Raw genomic sequence first — 18,991 nt, forward strand, 5'->3', positions numbered from 1 at the left:
TAAATTGCAGCCAGAGAGGCAGCAATTTGCAGCCTCTCCAACTGTGATTCTGGGCTGTGTCTTTTGTCTCCTTGGAAGAGTCGAAAGATGCTGCCCAGAGCTGCCATGCACTGGAAGTTGCAATTCCTGGCATGCTGCGGCTCTAGGCTGCCCCTTCCTTTCCTCCTATAAAGGAGAAAAGGGGAGTGATTCAAGAAGTCTTGATTCAAGGCTCCCACTGCCTTACTGACAATTAGAAAAAGGGAGAGGAGATGGCAACTATTTGATGTAGTGAAGCTCCAAAGAGCCAATGGCAGTCCTACATTGTCCCAGTCCCCCTGTGTACCCTTCAGCTCTACCTCAACTGATTTGCCATGTTTAGAGCAGCTGTATATGCTGTAGTAGATGGATAAGGAGTGTGGGGGAGGGACTTAGTAAACAACCATTGTATACAGCTATTTTATCCCTCTTGTTGCTTTGGTAAGCAAAAATGACAATGCTTGCAGGCAGAGGAAATGTTTCTTCTCCCAACTTACCTGCAGGGATGGGAACTCAAGTCAACTTGTGTGTAACTTAAGTTACACATGAGCCATGCAAACTCAAGTCATGCAGCCCTGTGACTCGGACCTTAACTTGAGTTTTGGGCCACTGACTTGGAAATGAGTCACCATGTGTGCAGATTCGAGACTGTCTGTGCCTGGGTGTGCTTGCTTACTTTTTTCGTGGCTTCCGCATCATATGAAAGGTCTCCTGAGGTGATCTGGAAGTCGGTATTGACTGGTACGAGCAGCAGGTTAGGTTAGTTCCAGGTAGGATGCAGGGACTGGGGGGTGAGGGGAGGTAGAAGTATTAAGGCTTTTTGTTTGGGGTAGCTGAATCAAGCATGAGGTGGGGGGAGGAGGAATGCGGGTCCAGTCAGCTCATGGGAGAGGGAGGTGGGAGCAACCTCTCTTGTCCATCTCCCAAGGAACGGATGACAAAGGGTGGGTCATCTGATTTTTTTTTTCTGTGGATGAGGGAGGGGGTTGGTCAACCTTAGGAAAAGCCATGGGAAGGGGGAGAAGTAGGTGGGGAGAGGTGTTTCCTAGAGCAATTGAAAACAGGATGCCTCCAGCCTGCGCATACCTCCAAATGTAAAAGTAAGTAGGCAGTGATGTCATGCATGACGTGTTTTGCGTCACTGCAACTCACTTCCACATTTTGAGTGATGGCTGCTGGTTGCGGGAAGACATACTTCCCAGGTCCATTTTTATGTTGTTACACCTCACAACCTGCCAGCACCTCCGTTTTTTCTGAGGAGCCACATCTGATGAATGTATTGAAAAGACTTGTGACTTGAGTCTAAATGAGTCAGTAAAGGGCTCTGGACGAGTCCCAACAGCCACCCATTATGACTCCTGTAGGAGTTGAATCAAAGGGGCAGAGACACAGGTCTTGACTTGATTCTGGTGAAGTTCTTGATTCTCTGGCACATCTCTGCTTACCTGCACAGGGAAAATCCATCAGTGGACATTCATCCTTACCAGTAAAGCTACACCTGCTGTAGGACTTTACTTGCTAGAGACCTTACGCACAGGAGCATAACCCATAAGAGAGGAAATATCACTTAGAGAGAAGCTTATATTTGGTATCTTCCTCCCCCCCCCCCACTTCCTCATCTCCAATTGTTGACACAGCTGGTTTACACAGCATATTTTGGGAAACCTCTGTTAAGAAGATAACTTCCAGGCTTGTGGAGACAGAACTACAGAATTGGATAGGTGAGTGAGAGAGACAGAGAGCCTCTCTGGCTGGCTGAGCATCTTGCAAGAGGTGGCAGGAAGTCAGCCTGAGAATAGTGATCTGCATACTCAGGGAGACTTATTGGAAAAGAAAATAAACAAGGTTGGAAACCCCTTATGGTCCCTCCAGTGAGCTATATTGCAGGATGCAATATAGGTACTGACCTTTAGATGCAGGATTCTTGTGCAAGGTTGTTGCACATTTTTCCTCTTGCAAAACCAATTACCCCCACAAGCAACTCCCCCCACGCCAGGTTTCCCAACTCCCCACTGGCAACCCTAAGTCTTCTCTTTCAAGACTTTGGCCTCAGATTCACAGTGTTCCTAGTTCCTACAGAGGTAGAATAAACCAGTGTCTGGGTTGTACCATTTCAGATTATAGGTTGGGGGCTCACATTAATAACTTCATACAAATAATATCCACCATCCAGAAAACCAGATAACTCCTTCCTCCAGTACCTCAGTCCCAATCCAATTTCCTCTTTCTATAGCTCCTATTAACTTAAAAGGAAAACTATGAGATGCTATCATAGATATCCCAGCGTATTGTCTAGTTTGACCCCGAAGCTGTTCAGTTAAGAAGCAAAATTACTGCCCATGAGAACCTCCATAACAGTGACACTAACTGGAAGCACATGGGAGTCTGAGCTTTGCATGCTTCCTTCCACTGCCATGTGGAACACTCATGTAAATAGGATTCAGGGTCTACTGCAAAGCAGCAAGTCCAAGTGGTGCCAAACATTTGATGAAGCAGTTGTCAAAGCGTCAGGACAAAAAGCCATGGCTGACAAACTATCAAAACCTAGACAAGACAAATGCCCAGACAATAAATGCCCCCAAACAAACTTATTACCACCATATTATTGGCATCATATGTTCATCCATCCCATGATCCAAAGAGGGGTGGTTTTGGGGGGAGGTTCTGCAAAAACAACTGGCATTCACAATGCAAGCACAGAAAAATGAATAAAAAGTTGCACAACAGAGAAAACTGATGGCTCTCCCTCCCTGTGTAAGGTTGCAGTCACACTAGCTTGTTTTCCAATATACGGTTCAGGAACAACTGGTGTCATTCACACTAAATTGTGAGTAGAGTCAAACAAAAAGACTTGTGAAGAGGTTAGACATGGGTCTAACAGGAGCCTCTAACATAGACTCTCAGGAGAGTTTCTTCCTTGCGGGCTTTGGGAAATTATCTGTCCCCACAACTGGGCTATGGGCTTGATTGTCTGGATTTTAATGGTGATGTAAAAGCATAGAGAAGGAACTCATCTAAGCTGCAGACTCTGAAGCCTAGGAGTTTTAGCCTCCAATTGTTGTCATCTTAAGGCAAAAAGCTTCACAGTGTTTGTTCTTGTTTTAAGTGACAAACTGTATGGCTATTATTGGCTGTTTATAAATCTTTGTGCTCTTGTGTTATCTTCAGATTGTTGTTTAGTTTAATCTGAGCCTCTGATGAAAACCAGGCTTTATCTTAGATCGATGATGCTTTAACCTGAATGCTTTCATGTTAAAGCTCCTGTTTTGGTTGATTTTATTCAGTGTTTCTCTTGTCATGGCTTGTGGCTAATAAAACCCCATCTACACTACCAATTTGCTTTCTTCAATAACAACATCACTAGGAATCCAAAAGCCTTGCTGTCAGGGGAGGCTGGAATTGAAGTATGACAAGCACCAGGTGTTGACACAGAGCCTGTGGATGAAGCAGGGGAAAGGGCAAAATTAGCCCCAAGGTGGTTACTATTTGGGCCTAATTGCACCAAGTGGTAAAACCCATGTCTGGGCTGTGTCACTGTCACACTGCAAGTGGGGGTACGTGCATTTGAATACCTGCTCATGCAAAACAAAGTGTCCATGCAGGAAGTGAGCACATCAGGGAGAATACTAAGGTAGAACCATTTTCACTGACACACACACACCTTGTGTCTATACTTTAAATTATTGATTTTAAATTATCAAACAATAAAGCGGTATTGCTTTGAATATTGCCAACAAACATATCAATACAAGTGTTTCTGATCTGTTATTCTGTGGATGTGTGTGTACAGTACATTATTCCTTCCAACTCTTTCCTAATTCATGTACCTCATTTCCACATATACACCCTGTGCCTACTTTGTTGGAATTTTATTTTGTTTATTTTATTTCTCTTGGTTTTCAAAATGCCTACTCTACATTGTAAAATAGGAGGGCAGAAGGTCTGGTCTAGAGGGTAGAGCCTCTGTTAGCCCGAAGATAACATTAGAAGGTCGCCAGTTCGAGGACACCGGCAGCTCCCTGAACGGCTGAGAATGAGTCCTTGAAGCAGCTGACAAGCCAAGCTGAGTGATAAACTTCTTGATAGACGCTTCTTGCTCACACCAAGAGCAGGTGGAAACCTGCCCTTGGTGTGAGCAAGAAGCGTCTTGGCTGCCCTCCATGTGAGAGATGGGGCTGCCTGTCAGCCTGTGTGGGAGAACTGGAGGCCAGAAGTGAGACCAAACCAGGAAGATCCATCTGAAATGTTGTTGGTTCTTGAAAGAGAGAACCTCTATGATTGTAAAAATCCCCTTGAGGGATTTAGAAACGCCTCCCTATGTAAACCGCCTTGAATAAAGTCAGAGGAGTAATCCGATGACCAGAAAGGCGGTATATAAATATCTAGTTATTTTTTATTTAAAATCTGCTTTCTCAAAATGCAACAATGTGCACTTTCTGTACAATAGGGAAGTTTCCATTCTGAAGTTGAGGAGGTGGTATGGTACAGTGGCTCACAGCCCAATCCTAGCCACACTTACCTGGGAGTAAGCCCCATTGACTCTAATGGGACTTACTTCTGAGTGGACATGCATAGGATTGGGCTGTATGAATGTCAATGGGGTGCCCATGGTTCAGCTCTCTCATCTTGACCACAAATTTACTGGGTGGCCTTAAGCAAATCATTTATATCTCAGTCTCAACTCCTATCCCCATAGAATGAAGATAGTTTCTGTAGCCAAGGCACATAATCCTCCTCACCTTGCACTTTCTCACACCTTCTTGCTTGTGTCTCTTCTGCTCTTCTCTTTCTCTTCCATCACTTGTTCAATTGTTTTTCTTTTTCACTGCTTTTAAAGTCTTTTTTCACCACTTAATCTCCTTTGATTCTTTCTGTTCCATATCCTCTGTGGTGTGTGTGCTCCTTGTAGCAAGGCTTCACCCCCACAATACAATATAAGATGGTAAGCCCATTTGGACTATACGTATGATCGACCCCTCTATCGCATGAGGAGCACACATATTTCCTCACCATGCATGCCATTTTATTGTCACATAATCATGTGCAGAGACCGAACATCCAGACTACTTCAAATTGCACAGTTTAAATGCTACTTCAAAACAGTATTTAAATAGCATGGTGAGGGATAGTTTGGACCCTTCTATGAAATTGTGGGACAGGATGCTAGGTGCTCCCCCCCCCCCCCATGATCTAGAAGGCCAGTCAGGAGGTATTATCTGAACTGTCTCAAGGGTACCTGGGCAAGTTTATCACAAGTATTATGGAGGTAATGAAGTGCTATTGAACATTCACAAGTACTACATAAATGCTAAGAATATTAAGCTATCCAAAGTTCTTCAAAAGACCATCTCATATCCCATGGAATTTGCTCGATGATGTAGAATTTTTCCCTCATGTAATACAAAACAATTGTATTCATCCAACAAATCCAGTTTCATCCAACAAATCCTGAAAGGTATGCACTTTTACTCAAAAATCCAGTCTAATTTCAGAAATGCATAAGCTCTGTAAAGCCAAAGTAGATGCTGTACATACACAACAAGTCTAGAAGATTATTTTTCCACCGCTTAACAACACGCACAGCAAGGCAGAAGTTCCTGTTAAATAAGAAAATGCCTGGTAGCCCCTCACCAGACTTCTGATAAGAAGCCCCAAAGTTCACTTTTAAATAACAATCCTTCGTATTTGTCTAGTGTTTTAGAGCACTTCTTTTATATAACCTCAGTAACTCTTACAACAATCCTCTGTACAGCATGAGGGTGATTTCAGATAAACTTCCTGCAGGCTTTGTGTCCACCGACTGCAGCCTGGCTTAGCTTCCAGCAGTGGTGAAAAATCATAGAAAGGAGTCATGAGTTAACCACAGTGACAGGAGCACTTTGTTTTGACTTTGCTTGTTGAAACAGTTCAAGAGGTTTGTCCTCATGGGAACTTCTATAGTTACTATTAGCTGCCTATAAAAAAGTGTATACAATAGTATCTTGTTTCTTGTCTTCAGTTGGTCAGTCCCACAGATATTTTCAGCATCATGTGTTATACTGTGGCAGACTTAAGACTGCAATCTTATACACACCTACCTGTACGTAAGCCCCATTAAATGTAATAGGATTTACTTCTGAGTAGACATTGTGTAGAGTTGCACTGTAGGGTCTGGGGAACAGTAGCTTTCCAAAGACCACCTTGTGAACTGAGGACCAAACTGAAAGTTTCAATGGCAGATTGGTGTGCAGAATCAGGTTTGCCATCAGAGTCATGCAATTGGGGGTGGGGGCAATTTAAAACACAGCATGGTTGTGTAAGAGTGAGTTCCTTTCCTCCTGAAATTTCTTTACGACATGTTTTTCTTAGCGGCCTGAGAGTGGATATTAACCCTGCCAGGAGGAAAAATAACTTTTAAGTATGTGGTTTTGGGTGGGAAAGCATCAGCTGGGTGAAGTCTCAGCTCATACCTCCTACCTGTGTGGTGCTTAAAGCACCCCATCCGACCTACGTGGAATCAACAGCAAAAGACTGAGGGCCCAATCCTATCCAAATTTACAGCACCAGGGCAGCCACAGTGCAGCCCTAAGGTAAGGGAACAAATGTTCCCATACCTTGAGGGGGCCTCTGTGACTGTCCCCCCACTGCAGGATGCAGCACACGCTCCATTGGTATAGCTGCACTGGTCCTGGAAAAATGGATAGGATTGGGCCCTGAGGGCCCAATCCTATCCAACTTTACAGCACTGGGGCAGCCACAGTGCAGCCCTAAGGTAAGGGAACAAATGTTCCCATATCTTGAGGAGGCCTCCAAGACTGCCTCCCCAACACAGGAAACAGTGTATGCCCTATAGGCACAACAGCACCGGCATTGGAAAATTGGATAGGATTGGGCCCTGAGTCGCCCCACATCAGTCTGAGGTAAGATTTGAACCAAGGACTTTTCTACCTCACAGTTCACGCTTCTCCACTACACCACTCCAGTTCTCTGGCGACTTCTGTATATTACAAAATAACAGATCACCTTAATACATTTAAATCTGATCTAGCTTTAGCTCAGATCACCTCTGTCACTGCAGGAAATCAGTGAATCAGCTAGATTTCTAATCAGCTCTGCTTTATCATGGACCAACTGACACAGGTTTTTCAGTAGTAAATTCCATTCAATGGCACAACTCCCTCAGAAATGTGGTAGGACTCCAGCCTTCGTTTCTCTCCTCTCATGTTCATTAAACTTATTTGAAATTGTCTCTGAAATGAATGGGAGATATAAAAGGACACAGCCAAGGAGTTTTGTGTGCACCATTCTTCAGCCAGACCCATCTTAATTCCAAGAAAACCCTTCTTCACTTTTTTCACAGGCAAAACTGCTGCCCTTCAGCCCATCATCACCCCCCTTCATTCCCCTCTCTGCAACAGGTAACCCTGCTCTCTCACCTTTCCAGGCATGTGTGGGGCAAGGCTGCTAATCCTTTGCACATCTTGCTGTGTGGTTATGGTGTCCTTGATGCCAAGAAGAGAGTGTGAGAGAGAAGACCGTGCCTTCATCTACAAGACAGCCAGCTTCTTATCGGGAATATATACAGAGGCTGCCTTGAATCCTGGCCAGCCCCTTTGGCCAATCACAGCAACTGTCGTGTTTCCGAGCAAAAGAGCAGTAGCCAGACAGCCACAGACCTTGTCGGACGGCTTTCTTTTGCTCTCTTTCCTTCTTGCATTTCACAAGTTAGCTGCTGTTGATGAATCAGTTCACTGAGACAGATTAGTAAGAGAGTGGCTTTGAGATAATTTAGGTGGGGGCACCAGCTTTTAATCTTACAAGGTACAAACTGTCTGAGCTTTCTCTGTATCTATGAGGCAAAATTAGTAGATGTATTGAGAACATGGTCTGCTCATGGCTGTCTAGCCCCATTGTCTTAATTATTTAATGCTCACAGTAGTGTAATGGGAGCAGGACATCTGATACGGGGTGCAGGGCCCAGGTCAAAAAGGGGGCCTGGGAGTCAAATTCACATTTGAAGAGAAGGGGTCCAAAAGAAACTTTGTACCCCCTGATAAAATTCCTCTCAGTGGCTCCGAATGGGAGGGGGCAGTTGGGATAGGTAGGTACCTTGGGCAAAACTGGACAGGGCAGAAAAGGACAGCAAACATGACATCTACAGATCATTAGTCAAATGTTAAATAATATAAGGGAATAATTAGACATGTTTTCAAGGTGGTGGATGACACCCCCAAATCAGTTTGCTCAGTGAAGGTAGAAGAGCAGTGAAGTGGCACCATCACAGCTTTTCATTGGTCCTGTGCCTCCAAACCAAACAGTAAAGCATGTTCAGCATTGAAAACTGTGGATGAAGGAGGAGGAACTTGAGGACATGCCACTCAGGTGCAAATACAGGATTGGAACCTTGGGGATTTTCTTGGAATCAACAAAAACTTACATAATGGGTTATATGTGAAAGTTGATAGGGCAAGTGGTGTGACTGACATCCTTGAAATCTGGGTCTGAAGAAAACCTAAATGCCAGTGAATTGGAGGGGGCACAGTGTTTACATTCTTCTCGCGAGGTTCCCCATCTCCCTTTCCATAGTGAGAAAAGGGATCAATACAATTTTCCAGTCCTGGAGGGAAAGCAGAGGAGCTGCTGCCACTGTTAAGATCTGTTCATAATAAATTACTATTACAAGGCAGCCCCACACCATTAGGCAGCTAAGGTGACGTGCTGGAGAAACGCTGCCCTGCCCATTAATGCCTCCACACTTGCCCTCCCTTATGCTACAGCTGCTACCATCTTCCTTCTCCACTGCCAGTACCTGGCTCAGCAGGGGCACCTGAATAGCACCACTCCATTCTGCTCCTTAGGGTACTGAATTTGAAGAGGAGAGAGCAGAAGCATATATGGAGATGACCCAAATTATATCCCAGGAGATTTTGGGGGTCCCTTCCACTTCCTCTTCTGTCACTATCCTCTTCCATTTTCAAACCAACTAAGGGGGATGAAGAGGAGTGGTTGCAGAAGCAAAGGCAGCCATCTCCACCTCCCACTAATCTTGTACCTGAGGCAACTGTCTCCGACTGCCTAATGGGGAACCAAGGGCTATCTGGTATAGTTTTGTGGAAAGGAGATGCCCATCTTTGAGGGCAGCTGCCCTGTCACATATGTATGTGTGTGTGTTTTCATCTTTAAGTGCTCTGGAAACTCACCCCTCTCCTTCTGTTGCTTTTAACCTCTACAGTTGTGAGTATAGCAGAATCTAAAGTAGTACCAAAGAGCAAGTCCAGGTCCTGGTTCAAATTCAGTTTAGCCAATGCCCTCAGACAAAATAATCTTTTACACACTACTTTCAAAGTGATTCACATATATGATCTTGATATAATCCTTAGAACAATTGCTTTTTTCTGCTTTTTTATTACATAAACAAAACAAAAAAATAAAAATATAAAAGAGCAATCCTATAAGATAGGTAATTATGATTATGCCCCTATGGCAGCTGGAGAGCTGAGGCTGAAAGGGAGTGATTTGCTTAACACCATCTAGTGAACTCATTGCCAAAGCAAGATTTAGAGTCTTCCTGGTGTTTATCTGGGTCTGTTAGCCACTATACCACTGGTTCTCACACATTTAGCTTTTTGAAATGAAAATCTGTCAGGGTGCACTGGAAGTGTTGTCATGACCAGAAGTGACATCATCAAGCAAGAAAATTTTTTACAATCCTAAGCTCCAATCCTGCCCACAGTTACCCAGTAGTATGTACCATTGACTATCATTGTTAAAAGAATACACATAGTAGCTTGTTAAAAGTACAGGTCTGTAACATTTCCCCAACTGCAGTCACATATCATGGTAGCATCAAGTCTAATATATTAAAAATAAAATATTGAAATTAATGGGGACCCACCTGAAATTGGCTCATGACCCGCCTAGTGGGTCCAGACCCACAGTTTGAGAAACACTGCATTATACTACACCACACAAAATGGACAGGCAAGTCACAGCCACCCAGTTTCATACCCCCACCAGTACAAAAGGGATAAGTGTAAGTCTTATCTTCAGTCCTATGCACATAAACCTAGGATTAGACTCACTCAACTTACTTATGAGTAATCATGCACATGACTGTGCTGTTAGGCTGCCAGCACTATGTCCCACTTAATTTGGTGGTGTTTACTTGCAATAAATCTGCTTAGGAGGATAGTGCCAAAATATCACATTGCAAATTAATTGGAAGTCTGGTCCTTCACCACCAGAATATGCCAGTGTGTTTGTGGATGGGATCTCCTTTTGTTTTATGAATTCTTTATGATGAGGGTGCTTTTCAGCATCTTCATATTGAAAGTTATTATGGGAATGACTAAGCAATCTATCAGTTTCTCAGACGTATTTCACTTTCTTCCCGGAGAACTGCAAGCAATGTTTTGTAATTTTTCTTTGAAGTTTTTTCTGAATTGCGCATCCCCCCACTAGAGCAGTTCCGCTCCATTCCTTTAAAAATATCTGTCCAATGTGAAAAAAAAAAAAATGTGAGAGTTAACTAACACTATTAGCATTATCCTCTTAGAAATGTTCTTGCACAAGCCCCCACTAAAGTGAAAAAACTGTATGAAAGCAAATTTGTTTCCCTATTGATATTGCCCTTTATATTGCCCTTTAGGTGGCGAGAGGTTTGTTTTGTTCCTTTTGTTCCTTGCACTAGAGCAGCAATTTTCAACCATTTTCATGTCAGGGCACACTGACAAGGTACTGGAATTGTCAAGGTGTATCACACTGCTGGCTGGTGGCTCATGTCCCCCAATTGCCCTAATAAATGACCCCCCTCCCAAATTCCCACAGCACGCTTGTGAACCATTCACAGCACACCAATGTGCAATGGCACACTAGTTGAAAATTGCATTAGAGTCTCATGCTTCTTTCATATGTAGCCACAGTAGCATGAGAGCAGCTTCTTTGCCGCTCAGTTCTACAACCCCAATGTGGGTGGACTTGATTGCTTGAATCTTTCCACCTTTTGCAAGTGGCCTACCCATCCAATTACTGCATTTAACATACAGCTTGAAACAGCAAAGGATCACACCATGAAGTAATCGCTGTCACTGGTATGGCAATGGTGAAAGAGACTTTGTTGAAACAGGGTTCTGACCACTCCTGTAGACACATGGAATACTAAGATTTGGGCACTAGCAGAAACAGTTTCAAGCAACCAAAGATCAGTATTCAAGACCCATGTCTGCAGACAAGGTCTGTGGCAGGGAATGGATGACTTACTGTTGCCTAGCTTTCCCGCCACCATAGCAAAAACAACCTGAACAGCATCTTGGCTGTTATGAGGGCAACCAGTGAATTTACATTCAATAGAGGAGGTGCACATGACAGCCAACTTGTCCAGCCAACTGTGGTTACCATCAGCTCCCTTTCCATGGCAGTAGTCCTGTGACAAGGCAGGGCCCTTAGGGTGCATCCACAGATGCTAGCCAAGCAGTATTTGAGTAGGGATGCAAGATGGGCCAAGGTGGAAAAAGTCCAAGACTTGGTTGACAATTGACGTCAGGAAGTAGGAGACAACAGCTACACTGGGGGATTCTAATCTGTTTCCCTGTTAATTTGAGGCCCAGGAAAGAAAGAGATAGTGAGCACAGCAACTATTGTTGCTGGTCAAACTCAGGAGGGACAATGTGGAATCCTAGACCTTTAGGCAACATAAAATCATAGAAAAGTCAAGTGGGTGCTCCTCTTTTATTTAGCAGATGGAGAGTAACTGGCCCTCCTCACCCCAGCAATGTCTTTTCTAGTGATTGCCTGCTGGTGTTCTCTTGCATCTTGTTAGATTATGAGCCCTTTTGGGACAGGGAGCCATTAGTTATTTGATTTTCTCTGTAAACTGCTTTGTGAACTTTTAGTTGAAAAGCAGTATATTAATACTGTTAATAATAATGAATCATTGCCTTGTCATGGTGAAGGTCCTCGAGTAACTCAGTGAGGCTATGAGCTATGCCATGTAGGGACACCCAAGATGACAGGTCATAGCAGAGAGCTCTGACTAAATGTGATCCACTGGAGAAGGAAATGGTAACCCACTACAGTATCCTTGCCAAGAAAACCCTATAGACATTAGTATCAAAAGGCAAAAAGATAGGATGCCAGAAGATGAGCCCCTCAAGTTAGAAGGTATCCAATATGCTACTGGGGAAGAGCAGAAGACAATTATAAGTAGCCCCAGAAAGAATGAAGGAGCTGGGCTAAAACTGAAAGGTTGCTAAGCTGCAGATGTGTCTGGAAGTGAAAGGAAAGTCCGATGCTGTAAAGAACAATATTGCATAGGAACTGGGAATTATGAGAGCTAGGAATCAAGGTAAGCTGGATGTAAACATGAGGGCAGGATTGAACATTGACATCTTGGAAATTAGTGAACTAAAATGAACAGGAATGGGCGAATTTAATTCAGTTGAACATTATATTTACTACTGTTGACAAGAATCCCATAGGAGAAATGGAGCAGCCCTCATTGTGAACAAAAGAGTGGGAAAAGCAGTACTGGGTGGTACAATCTCAAAAACAACAGAATGATTTCAGTTCGAATTCAAGGCAAACCTTTTAACCTCACAATAATTCAAGTCTATGCTCCAACCACTGACACTGAAGAGGATGAAGTTAACCAATTTTATGAGACTTACAACACATTCTAGAAATAACACCAAAAAAAAGATGTCCTCCTTATTATAGGGGATTGGAATGCTAAAGTAAGAAGTCAAGAGTTAACAAGAATAACAAGCAAGTTTGGCCTTGGAGCGCAAAATGAAGCAGGGCAAAGGCTAACAGAGTTTTTTCAAGAGAACACGCTGATCATAGCAAACACCCTTTTCCTACAAACCAAGTGGCAACTCTACACATGGACATCACCAGATGGTCTACATTGAAATCAGATTATGTTCTCTGCAGCCAAAGATGGAGAAGATCTATACAGTCAGTAAAAACAAGACCTGGAGCTGACTGTGGATCAGATCATGAGCTTATCATTGCAAAATTCAGGTTAGAACTGAAGAAAGTTGGGAAAAACATTGAACAAAATAGGACTTATTTCTGAGTAGACCTGGTTAGGATTGTGCCCTGAGTTTGTTAGTAGCACACCTGGAGGGTTTTGGAAAGGGAGAGGGGAAGTGATGAATCTGCTGAGGGAGGGGAAGACTTTGTTTTGTGTGTATCTGCTAACAGCAAACTGATGAAAACTGAGACCCAGAGACTGTTCGGCTGGAATCCTAACCCCACTTTCCTGGGAGTAAGTCCCATTGAACACAATAAGACTTACTTCTGAGTAGACCTAGCTAGGATTGTGCCTTTTGTCTTACAATAGCAGCCAAAAGAGTACCCCCCCCAAGGGAGGCAGGAGGAAAAAGGGGAATGGCTAAAAAGGAATGGGGATTTTTATTTCTAATCCATTTTTGGAGACAAAGCCATCAAGAGTGGCTTTTTTTCTTTTTTTGAAGGGGGGGAAGAGAAAGGTGAAGATCCTGGGTTAAGCTGACACAGACCCTAAGCCTATGTAGGTCTACTCAGAAGTAAGCCCCATTTGAGTCAATGGGGCTTACTCCCAGAAAAGTGTGGAAAGGATTGCAGCAAGATTACAACTCACCCCAAAGTAGACGGGGGCTGCTCACACACATACACCCAGCATGCAGATGCTACCCCTGTTCCCCCAGGAAAGACGGAGGGATGCAGGCTGGGACATTTGGACACCCCCCCCCCACTAGGAGCAGAGGAAAGTGCTGCACTGCCTGTACAAGGTACTTACTCTTCCCTCCCAGTTTGAAGCCTGCCAGGAATGCCCGTGCTGATGAGATGCAGCACCTCCGCACTCTTCTCTCCTCCAACCTTGACCAATCCCAGGATGCCCAGGGCGAGGGGCACACTGGGAATGTAGTCCTTGGGGCGAGGTTGCACATGGAGAGAGCTTCATGATGAGATGCGGCACCTCTGACTGCCCAGCCAGCCTTCTCTCCCACCTCCCCCCCACCATGTTTCACACTGTCCCACCAACCTCACCTCACGCTGTCCCACCCACCTCGTTCTCAGCCTCAGAAAAGCAGCAAGTCAGGAGGCAGCCAGTGCAGCTGAGCAGAGCTCAGCAGCAGAGCAGCTGCCGACCACCTCTCTCCCCGAGATGCCTGGTGACGCCCCTGGAGGCTAGCCACGCCTCACTAGGGAGGTGGGACGCACAAATTGAATACCTCAGCATTAGGCCATTCAGTTAGACCTAAATCATATTCCATATGAATACACAGCAGAGGTGACAAATAGATTTAAAGGTTTAGATTTGGCAGACAGTGTCTGAAGAACTATGGATGGAGGCTCGCAACATTGTTCAGGGGATAGCAACGAGAACCACCCCTAAGGAAAAGAAATGCAAGAAAGCAAAATGGCTGTCTGAAGAAGACTTACAAATTGCTGAGGAAAGGAAAGCAAAACGCAAGGGAGAAAGGGAAAGATATACCCAACTGAATGCAAACTTCCAGGGAATAGCAAGGAGAGATAGGAATGCCTTCTTAAATTAGCAATGCAGAGCAATTAGATATGGAACAACTGATTGGTTTAAAATTGGGAAAGGAGTACGACAAGGCTGTATATTGTCACCCTGCTTATTTAACTTATATGCAGAGTACATCATGCAAAAGGCTGGGCTGGATGAATCATAAGCCGGAGTTAAGATCGCTGGGAGAAATATCAATAATCTCAGATTTGCAGATGACACCACTCTAATGGCAGAAAATGAGGAGGATCTAGAGAACCTCTTGAGGAGGGTGAAGGAGGAAAGTGCAAAATGTGACTTGAAACTTAACATCAAAAAAACAAAGATCATGGCATCCGGTCTGACCAACCCATGGCAAATAGAAGGAGAAGAAATGGAAGCCATGACAGAGTTTATCTTCTTGGGCTCCAAGATCACTGCTGATGGAGACTGCAGCCAGGAAATTAAGACACTTGCTTCTTGGGAGGAAAGCTATGGTAAGCCAAGACAACTTAATTAAAAGACATCACCTTGTTAACAAAGGTCTGCGTAGTCAAAGCTATGGTTTTCCCAGTAGTAATGTATGACTGAGAGCTGGTCCATAAGGAAGGCTGAGCGCTGAAGAATAGATGTTTTTGAATTATGGTGTTGGAGAAGACTTTTGAGAGTGGACTACAAGGAGATCAAATCAGTCAATCTTACAGGAAATCAACCCTGACTGTTCACTGGAAGGACAGATGCTGAAGCTTAAACACTTTGGTAATCTCATGAGAAGGGAGAACTCTTTAGAAAAGACCCTGGTTGGGAAATGCAAACGGAGAAGGGGATGGCAGAGGATGAGATGGTTGTATAGTGTCACAGAGGCAATTAACATGAATTTGGACAAACTCCAGAAGTTAGTGGTAGACAGGGGGGTTGGCATGCTGTGGTTCATGGGGTCACGAAGAGTTGGACACAACCTAACAACAAGAACAACAACAACAATAATAATGTTAGGGTAGTTACAAGATTATTTTCAGATTCTTTTCTTAGGCCCACATCTTTGAGATTTGCAATACAACAGTGAATTTTTTCTCTTAACCAAACATTCAATTACAATGCTTTTTAAAAGACTTCACTTTATGAAACTAGTCTTACAACCAAGTTGATCAGCATGGAGTAGGATTTCTTCCATTTGTCATACCCTGTAATGTCCATAGCGGGCGAAGACCCCACCCCATGGTGTGGGACCAAATGTGAAGGGCTTACCCTGTTGATGACGGGCGGTCGTCGCCAGAGGGAAGGATGGGAGACAGACACGGTCGCTTTGCACAGGCGGTTTACTTGAGTCAGACGTTTAACATTCATGGGGCCTGTTACGTCACAGGCCCTTTTGGTTTACATAGACCTGTGCCATTGGCACACGTTAGGATCGTTCCCCGACCCCTCGAGGTTCCAGGCAGTTCCCTTTCCGGCCACATGGCTGTTTGATACTTCCAGGATGCCCTGGGCCCTACTCATGGGGAGATGCCCTGCCTGGGGGCCCAGTCCTAGCAGTACTTGTGACTTACCCCCGAGGAGGACCCTACCCATGAGGAGACCCTGGCCACAGGTGACCCTGGGCCCAGGTGACATACCCACCTTTATATAAAACAATGCAAACCCAAAACAAACCAAGCTCTTCGTCATGTGCACCTTTACTGTTGCAAAGGCAGCTCAGGACAGAGGTTCAAACTGTAACCCTGATACCTGGTGATTGAATGAACAAGTCTGTACAGGGCAGAAATGGACTACACTATCATTCTTGCCTGTAATGAACAACAAAATGGGTTCTCTGTAGCAAACAACATCCCTTTTCCACAATAACGTCTGTTCACTTTGGTGAAAGGCCTGTGCCTCAGTAAAGCAGTAAAGTCCTTCAAGCAATGCTTATGCCAGATGGCTTTCTGGAAGCAAATTCAATGCAATTCCTGTTTCTCAAGTCATATTTCCATAGGAAAGATGTCCACACTTCCACTTGGAAATTTTGGCACAATAATCCAAGTTCTGTGATCCCAAAGTAAAAGTTCCCTGTAAAAGACTGGCAGGTCCAAGTAATGCCAGCCCAGCCTGGCACTGGCCATCTGATTGCTTCCTCAGTACAGCAGAAGGCCTTCCTTTGCAGCCAGGCGCTGTCGGTGGATTTTATCTTGCTGCAGCTCCTCATGGTTTGGGTGCCAGAGCTTCAAGATGATTCTTTCAATATTGAGAGCATAGACTGTGTGAGCAGGGACCACTTCTCGGTGGATCTACAAGTTACACATAAAGAAATCTATATTAGTAATGAATTCTATACTTAAAACACAAGCTCTGCAGCTGGCACTATTTGTCCAATCTTTATGCTTCCTCATCCTCTTGTATGGCACTTGTAGTGGTGAAGCTTTGCAATAGATACAACAAGGAGGAAGAAAGAAAAAGATTTTGAGTCCTGTGTTGGTGTTGAAGATATTCTAACTCCCAAGCTAACTAGAGGAATGCCCCTCTGGCATGAATGGCAATATGGGAGCACAGTCTAGTTGTTATAGCAGCTGGTCCAATGTTCCTCACCCTATTGCTTTGGTTGCCTCCTCTTAATTCACCTGAGCAGCCACTAGTTGGGTGGCTTTTCTCTTCTTCTAGCTTTGGTGAGGCAACCATCACCCCCTCACAGATAGGGGGGGGAGAGAGAGAGAGAGAAAAGGAAGAGGAGGAGGAGGAGGAGGAGGAGGAGGAAGAAGAAGAAGAAGCGAAAGATGAGAGAGAAAGAGCATGCATTAAGGCCAGAGGGTGAGGAAAAAGTCCACTGATTGGGCAGCTAGATGGGGAGAAAGGTGCATGTTCATGGACCGGAATTTCTGGCTCAACGTATCATTTGTTACTTTTATAGTGCCAACCATGTACCAGGTCAGTGTTTCCCCAAGGCTGATTACCTGGTGCAGTTTTTTGGGGGATGAAATTTGGATGTCTGTTTCACTTTTACATACATGTTTTGGTGATAAGTTCCCAGAATGATGGTCAGGCATCTTCACTGCCATGCTGAAATAGCCCAGTTCATATTGCCTGTTCTTTCTGAGCAATCACGATGCTCCTAAGATTGCCCTGCACCTAACATCTACAGTGCCTGCTAGGTCAGGGTATCCAATGCATCCTGCTCCTGGGATGGTGTCACAGTCAGGACTGTCCTTCCAATGAGACCAAGAAGGCATATTAGAGGCGTTGCCGGCTGCTTGCCTGGCAGTGGTGGTGCCCCAATCACCTCATTGCTACTGCTATCATCCTTCTCCATCCTCCATTAGAAAAGGCAGAGAGGGTGAGGGAGAGCAGAAGTGGAGAGAAGCTTTAGACAGCCAATCTTCACTCTTCCTCTCTATCTTCCCTCCTCCACCCTCCCTGCATTTTTCAAATGCCAGACATAAAGGAGAAGGGGCAGTAGTATTGGAGTGATTAAGGTGCCACCTTAATGTAGGAAAAACAGGCACAGTGGCAAAGGAGGAAAAGGAGGTGATAAGCAGAAGTAAGTGCAAACAGTCTGGGGGTTCAGTGGTGGGTGAGGAGAGGGTGAGATGCAAGGACTGGAGGTGAACCAGTGGCAGCAAGACATAGGTGGGGAAAAATTGTGCAGACCCAGTGAGAGAGCAGTTTCAGATCTTGTTTGACTTGAGACAAGCCATTTCCTATTTACAGACATATACATGTGTGTGTGCCTGTGTGCGCATGTGTGGTTAATGCTGCATTTTTCCCCATTCTGAGGACCACAGTCTAGTAGATGCATCTCAATATTGTACTTAATTTTCAAGACACACTTGAGTCCCATTCACAGTTCAGTACTTTGGAGTCACTCCATAAAGAGCCTCTCTTAAAAGCACAATGTTTGGGAATCACTGTACATTAGAATGTGGTGTGCTTTATACAGTAGTTCCCAAACTGGTGGGTCAGAACACACCAGGGGAACCGGAAGCAGGGCATTCCCCCTTCAGGGAAGTGCCCTGCAGTGATGGCAGCAAAATGATTCCCAGGATTGCACCGCTGCCAGGGACAAATGGGTTTTTCTACTTACCCATGGTGACTCCGGCCACCTCCAGCTCTGGCTCCGGGGGTGGGGGAGCTGAAGGCCTCCCCAAGCCTCAGAATGACTAAAAATAATGACTGGAATCCACTTTTGGTTCTCAGTTGCAGAATTGGAAGTGGGTTCTGATCACTATATGTAGTCATTTAGAGGCTTGGGAAGCCCTGTGGAGGCATCAGTGAGATCCCACACACTCTCAGAAGGCCTGTGCTGCCACAGGTGAGTAGGAAAACCCTCCTATGTCCCTGGCAGCAGCATGATCCTGGCGACTGGGTTGTCACTGCCATTGCCCCTCCCCCGCACAGACTTATGCCATTCTCAACTTCCCTGTAGAAATTTGGGAACCACTGTTTTATACAAGAAGCACACCTGCACAGCTGGGTCTTGAAGATGTCTTTCCCATTCCCCTTTCCCCTTCAGGCTTGACACTCACTGGA

The 18,991-nt window shown here is 44.7% G+C and overlaps 2 protein-coding genes across 2 annotated transcripts in view; both read right to left on the reverse strand.

The window, feature by feature from the left end:
• The window catches only part of LOC136647922 (regulator of G-protein signaling 5-like), a 29,275-nt gene extending 21,750 nt beyond the window's left edge, over positions 1-7,525 (reverse strand). The window contains exon 1 of the mRNA XM_066623803.1: positions 7,434-7,525. Coding sequence (XP_066479900.1) covers positions 7,434-7,477 — 44 coding nt within the window. The 5' untranslated portion in view covers positions 7,478-7,525. The remainder of the gene's footprint in view (positions 1-7,433) is intronic.
• A 7,958-nt stretch (positions 7,526-15,483) lies between these two features.
• TADA1 (transcriptional adaptor 1) overlaps positions 15,484-18,991 on the reverse strand; it is a 32,534-nt gene continuing 29,026 nt past the window's right edge. Inside the window, exon 8 of the mRNA XM_066625116.1 lies at positions 15,484-16,758. Coding sequence (XP_066481213.1) covers positions 16,606-16,758 — 153 coding nt within the window. The 3' untranslated portion in view covers positions 15,484-16,605. The remainder of the gene's footprint in view (positions 16,759-18,991) is intronic.

Source organism: Tiliqua scincoides, chromosome 4, assembly GCF_035046505.1.
Source record: "Tiliqua scincoides isolate rTilSci1 chromosome 4, rTilSci1.hap2, whole genome shotgun sequence".
Lineage (NCBI taxonomy): Eukaryota > Metazoa > Chordata > Lepidosauria > Squamata > Scincidae > Tiliqua > Tiliqua scincoides.